The sequence below is a fragment of the Lutjanus erythropterus genome, chromosome 7 (assembly GCF_056507025.1).
Source record: "Lutjanus erythropterus isolate fLutEry1 chromosome 7, fLutEry1.hap2, whole genome shotgun sequence".
Classification (NCBI taxonomy): Eukaryota; Metazoa; Chordata; class Actinopteri; order Lutjaniformes; family Lutjanidae; genus Lutjanus; species Lutjanus erythropterus.
This window is the reverse complement of record NC_139323.1, coordinates 38,915,228-38,922,288: the sequence shown is the minus strand read 5'-3', so window position 1 is coordinate 38,922,288 and position 7,061 is coordinate 38,915,228. Positions and strand designations below refer to the sequence as shown.

Sequence of the window (7,061 nt, the reverse complement as noted above, 5' to 3'; positions counted from 1 at the left end):
GCATAATGGGGAGCAACCGGGGAGATTTCAGGGGTGGCCAGTGCCTCCCCTGACCTCCCTCTAGAAGCACCCCTGGGTATTTGGTCCAACATATTGTGATATATCACCCGGCCCCACTGTTTTGTAGTTTAATCTACAGCAATGCATCATATTCTTTAAGATCATCCTATGTTATCTTAGGGAGCAAGTGCATATCAAACCATATATCAGGTATTGCAGCACAACCTAAAAATGTCAATATATCATTTAATTGCCCAGCCCTAAATGCAATGGGGTTGTTTTATATACAGCACCACCACATACATCTGAACTACAGTCTGCTTATATGGTTGCATCTTTTTACACCAAAAGACATTGACACACTCAGTGGCTTATCTTCTCCATGTGCATTCGTGCATTTCATACCACATAAATTGTGCTGCAAACTGTGCAGATGAATTCTATATTTAGTGCCAAACTAAGTGTTGTAAACTAGTCCTGACATGAGTTACCTAATACTGGATAACTCTGGATACTCTTGCAGTTACGCCAGAACAACATGGTGCCTTGAGCTGCAGCACCTGGCAGATTTGCTTGTCAGCAAACAACACGAGGCTGCACTGGATGATCTATTTTTCACTGACATTATTTCAGTCTTCTGAGTGTGTGTGCCAGTAAGTACATGTCTGTGCGTTTGCAAACAAGTCAGTTCTACTTTTAACACTCGGAACATGCCCTCTGCCCCGCTGAGTATACAGTAAACATGAATATCGTAACAGCTTTAGGCTCGTACAGTAGTCAGAGTAGACAAAGGGCACTGATGAACACAAGCCAAAAGTCTATCCGTGATGTCACGAGTGTGTGACTGGTGAAATCCAACACCACCAGCTGGTAGGAGTTGTGTTGGGGTGAAGACGGGTCCCCTTGCATCAGCGCAAGTCAAGGCACATAGCAGAAACCACCGCCTGGAGGTAAAGCCGCGCAGAGCTGATCTGCTGTTGTGCTGGAGACCTCTCTGAGAGAGAAGCAGCCGAGCTCTGAGTCTCTGTGTCTCACAGCAGTCTGTCGGGTTAACACTGCAGCGGTCTGACCACACGCTCTCCAAGAATAATTTCTTCTATGCAACTTTTGCGCGTCTCCACTTTGGATAGAAATCAGTGATCACTGCGCGCCGCAGAGCGCAAAGGATCTGAGGTGAAGAGGCTCAGGTCTGAACGAAAGTTGTTGAAGAGAGATCTCTCCTCTGGACTGCAGTACGATGAGGAAATTCTGAGGTGGCAGTACTCCAACGTCCACTTTACGCTTCCTTTGGTCGTTGCCAAAGGGTTAGCCCATGAGCAGGTATCCTCTTGAGTGTGATTCTGTTTTCACCCAGATCTCTGCTGCCTGGACAAATGCATACAAATGCATTTAGGAGCTCAACGGACAAGGAGTGGACACGTTTCCGCGGCAGCAACGTAAGTGTGCATTTGATTAAATAGTATGTTGGACATTTGTGCCATTGAAACTGCTCCAGAACAGATTTTCATATAAAATGGCAACAGGGAGACTATTTCTGTTCTGGTTTGTTGGCATCTTTCCCTGACAGGGGCGCCAGCAGACTAAACAGAGTCCCTGCAGCTACAAGTTTTTTACACCAAAACGTGACTGACAATATTTTTATTCTTTCAAAATATTAAATGCACAAAGTTTTGTACTGGAATCATCCCTTTACATTACTGTTGTTTTCATTTATTTATTTGTTTATTTATTTTCAAGTAGACACCTGTATTTTGTTGAATTTTCATTCTTTAGTTCTGCAGATAATCATACAATCAACAGTACAGCTGAACATATGGACTCTGCTCCCCAGCCTAACCATTCCCAAATGATACTTGTTCTTTTCCATGAATAGATCTATATGGTTTGAATATTTTCTAGTGAGCTTCTTTCTTTATTCTTGTCTGATCTTGATAAATGTTGCTGACAACTCAGCAGTAGTAAGTGCACAAGTGTGGGCTTTGAACTCGCCATATGAACATACAGTTTGGGATCTCCGGCACTATAACATGAATAGCATGTGGTTCACTGCTGAGCCCCCTTCTTTTTATTCATCTTTCTCTCACATAGCTCTGATAAGCCGAGAAATAAACACTTGTAGATGGAGGATGAATGAGAATGGCTTGGAGGCGGTGATGCTTATTCAGCATGTCAGGAGTGATAAATCATTGTTATACTGTGTGATGATATAAGCTTCAGAGCAACTGTCATGGACTCAAGATCTAACAAATGAATCAAACTGTCAAAGTGCGTTGGCTTTAAATGGAAAAATATATACATTTAGTGCCTTTAAAGCTAAACATTCCTCATGGAAGTGTTTATTATTGACATCCTGCATGCAGGTTTTGTTGTCCTGTTACATTCAGTTGGGACTGTGGCCAGAAATGTGCACTGCTCCATACGCAACCTAACAGGAAATGTTATTTTCCTCCATCAGAAGTGAGTCCAAGTTGTCTGTACTCTATTATGAATCCCTTCCAGATAAGACCTAAAGAGAGCCGGGCTCACAATGCATTCTGTTGTTCACTGCTGATAGTGTTTGCTCCATGGAAAACAAAGTGGACCTGAAATCCTGAGAGCTCCACTTTTTTTTTTTTTTTTTTTTTTTTTGTCCTTGAGAGTGAAAATGAGAGCCTTATGGGAGAACGGAGTCGACTGAGAACAAGTGTGGCCTCCCTTGAATTCACTGGGAGAGTTAGTGTGTATGCATCAGTGGTTAACTGGCTCCTGAGCTCCAGACAATCACCCACTGTTGCAGGCATTGCTGCTCCGTTGCTGGCAGTGGTTGGACTGTATAGCTGCAGAGAGTCTCACACTGTACACTTGACTGAGAGCATGCTGTCGCCTCAACGCTGGCTGGAAGTTCCCATTAAGTTGATGATGCAAGTTTTCTTAGGAAGTGGAGCTGGGCATTGTTTTGTTCACTGGAAGAGGAGGAGGTCAAGTCTAACTGGCTGATAAATATGTATCCTATGATCCTTTTAATCAGATGTTTTTGCTTGACACAGTGTCAGTTTATAAGTAATATTTGGAAGAAACTAAGTGCTTATGTCTGTGGTTTTCTTTCTACGTGATGATGCACAGTGAAATTTAGTTTAATTGATTCATCTCCTGTGCTGTTTGGTGCACCTGTGCTATTGTGATAAGTGTATAATGTTAAGGTGTTGGACACACGGTTTCTCTGTTATTCTGAAGAGGGTTTACCCCAGAGGTGGGACTAAGTCATTGTTTAAGACATCAAGTACACAAGTGCACAAGTACCAATTCAAGTTCCAAGTCCTAAACTTTGAGTTTTTAGTCCTAAACAAGTCATAATGTCACACCAAACAACAGAGCATTGACTTACTATTCTTTGTGCAACTTCAAATGTCAAATGAAACTGGAAGGTGCTGTGTCTTTGTCGTTAACTTTCGACCAGGGCGTTTTGTCACTGCATAGATTTTTAATGCAATCAAGAGGTTCTTCGGTTTATTTTTTCCACACTGGACCTCAGTCGTGTTAAGTTAGTTTTTCATGGCTCTCTCTCCTGTGACTTGTTTGGACGTCGCGGATTGATATGAGAAAAGTAGATCTGGGGAATTAAGTGTTGACTTGCACGAAATGAATGCCATTAACATTAGTTAATTCAGGAAAATCAAATGAAACCGATTGATTTGTGGTACACCTTTTAAATAAAGTGTGCCACGACTTTTGGAAAGGTATCAAAATATTTGAACCAAATCTCTGACTCGAGACTGACACTCAAGTCCAACTCATGTGTGTCCACGTGATAACACCCGTGATATATCCTATTGGTAATGGGGCATAACACTAACAAGCCAAACAAGCCACCAAAATGAGTTCAGTTTCAAGAGAGCTGAATCAAAAGGCAAAAATCTGCGATTCTCCCAGTATTTGTTTTTCTCTCCACTGCTGCCCACTTGCAGCATCTGATATGTGTCTAAAGAAAAAAAAAGCAACACTTTAAAGATGACACAGGGTAGCTTACTGGCTGTTACACCACATTTGATCTTTTTAAAGAGGATTTTTAAAATGTAAATGACAGTTGTCAGGACAAGCCAGTGATCTCTTGATCTTTACAAATCAAGTCTTGACTATCAAGTCTAATAATGGCATAACTGTCAGTAAAACATAAACAAAATCAAGAATCATATCCAGTTGTGGGTTTGGAGAAACATGACACCCCTAATACTTACTAAAAGTAGGCCAGTACTGATAAACTATATTTATAGATAAAGATACAAAGATAGAAGGGACAATGTTTGTCATGTCACATGTCATTACAGTCCAACTGTAGCTCACCAGGACTCTGTTATCCCACTTACTGTAATTACCAATACTAGACTTCTCATCTTTTGCTCTGTATTCAAAATATTCCAGCCAAAGAATCATTTTGTAACACATCACATTTTGACTTTTCACTTTGACTTCTTGCCCCATAAGAGTCATGAGCTCACTTAAATCCCATTCAGCCGGTATAAGATGAAGCTTAAAAAAGCAATTCACCCACCCAATGTCCCATTTGTTGGTTAGTTTTTATTTGCCTCTGTTGAGAGCTCTGCCGCTAAAACGTATGGTACCACCCAGTGACAATGAAAGTGAGTAGAAGTTGTTTGTGGGACTCAATTATAGAAGAAGTGATTGACTTTCACAACCATTTGAAAAACTCAACAGGGATGTGTGTTTAAAAGAAACAATGTCCAGGTTACTCAGGATGATTTACAGACCTCACTGTGAACGTTTTTATTAGGAACTACTTTCTGTCCAAGCAATAATGAGGCCTGTTGATAAGAAAGACACTGCTGAGGAGGAAAATTATGTTCTTTTTGTTGTTATTTGTGTGACGTAACTGGCAATGATCACAGCTGACTAAAATTGAGAAAAATGTTTGCTGATTTCAGGAGCTAGGTAACCTCAGAGTCATCTAACCTGATTATCCTAAAATATAATGCATGTTGGGATCACAGTTTGCCCACCTTCTTGTTGCGGTGTGCTGACCCTCTCCACACCAGTGGCTGTAGGGACTCTGGCCTGTCTGTCTGTGTGATTGACTGTATTTAACCCCCTCCTAACATCTGCAGGTCCCCCTGCAACAGGAAAGGGCAAACCAATAAAGGCCAGTGGAAGTTTGCTCACAGTCCTTTGTCTGCTCACTGTCTTGTGGACTAAGTCAATCTTTACTCTGGTCTGCGGTGACCTCTTGACTCCAGTCACCCTTCTGAGTGAGCACAAACATGCGCCACATGCATCTTTGTCAAAGATGGAAGCACCCGGAAATCACATAGGCCTCCTGGTCTCAGAAAATTAGTTGCATATTTTTATTCATGTCTTGCTTGCGTCAGATCTGGAAGGTATTGCAAACACTGGCCAGAGAGAAACATCAAGTAGGCAACTGAAACCTGGAAACTTGTTGACCTGCTAATTTTTTGCTGATGGCCATTTGGACACGAGAAGCGGACAAGACCACTCATTACTTCCATACTGAAGTAATTATGATCAGGATACAGGTGTGAAAACTGAAACACGGCCAGTAGGAACAGACGCTGACCGTGGATCAGTTACTTGTTCATGTCCAGGAATGTGTTGGTTCAGATTGAGAAGCGAAGCGTGCAGGAACAGAACACCTGATTAGTGAGAAAAAAGAGAAATATCCGCTTCTTAGCATATGAACAATGTGTGTGTGTGTGTGTGTGTGTGTGTGTGTACATGTGCATGCAATGTTGTGTCTTAACATGAGGGATCAACTACATATATAATGAATGTAAATTTTCAGATGTGTGATTTATTTCTCTCACAGTTTGATGTCTTGGCAAAGTGACTTCTATTATAAGCCTCGATACAGCTCCTCAGGGCACTATGTCAGTTTATGTGGCGGAGTTATTGCTTTCCTTCTGTTCTGAACTTCAGTCCATTTAAACTTGTGCTCAACTGAGCCGCATTTTTTTCCCGAAGGGGCATGTAACAGTGGCGGTCCAAGGTCAGCTCCATAAACTTCAATTTTCTGAATAATGACTCTTATGTGGAATACCACTGAAGAGTACACAGTGAAGACTCATAGTGGAATCAAGCTGTCTTATTATCTAAACATAAAAATACAAGTTTTATTTTTTCAAGTTAGTATTTATTTTCAGAACTTATTAACATCAGTTCTTCTAACTTGAAGTATTTTGACTAGAAATGAGTTTAATGGATGTACTCTACAGAGTTCAGTCAACCCATTAAATTAAGTTTCTAAAGACACGTGATCAGCATATCAGTCTTCCCAGCATGCATTGTTTGAGGGTTAATATCCTCCTGAGACCTCTTTTTTTATAGTTATATAATAGTGAATTAAACGTATATGATGAATATATGTATAAGCTGTGTGTTTCCAATACACTTTAAAATAAATCATGGTTGCTTGTTTTCACATCGATGAAAACTCTGTGAACTAGGGGTGGACAGTATAATCTGCATAGAAAGTGCACCGGTAGAAATTTGCTCTGCGCTATGAATTTTGACTGTATCTTCATAATGCGATGACAGAGAGACCAATCACTTTGCTTGACCAAAAAAAAAAGTGTTGATGAGAATGAGCAGCAGTGTTTCCAGATGCAAAATACAGCAATATCATACTGCAACACTGAATGGCAAAGCATGCCTTATTACACGGAGGCTCTGTTGTCTGACCAAGACAACAACTGTTTATTGCTTTACACAGAATCATTCGCAGTTCATCGCACAATCACTCCTGTTCTTACCCGTCAAAATAAAAGCCCCAGACTGTGTCACTGGTCTACAAAAAACTTGATCAGCTGATGTGAGTAAAATCAAATAAGGTCTCGTTGCAGATTTAAGGAAATGACAAACTTATCTTACATTGGGCCTTTTTTGGAATTATTGATCGTATATCATACAGTTATTCAAATTATGGTACAAATATGATATTTATTGTACATATGGCAACACTGATGAGCAGAAAACAATCCACAAATTATGTCAGATGAAAGTGGTTAAAAATGATGGCTCAGTTGGTGGAGCGTTCGCCTCATGTACTGAAGCTG

General features: G+C 40.7%; 1 protein-coding gene across 1 annotated transcript in view; it reads left to right on the top strand.

The window, feature by feature from the left end:
- The first annotated feature begins 901 nt into the window (after nucleotides 1–901).
- Nucleotides 902–7,061, top strand: part of col24a1 (collagen type XXIV alpha 1) — a 117,679-nt gene continuing 111,519 nt past the window's right edge. Inside the window, exon 1 of the mRNA XM_084723723.1 lies at nucleotides 902–1,436. Within this exon, the coding sequence (XP_084579849.1) occupies nucleotides 1,384–1,436 (53 nt within the window). The 5' untranslated portion in view covers nucleotides 902–1,383. The remainder of the gene's footprint in view (nucleotides 1,437–7,061) is intronic.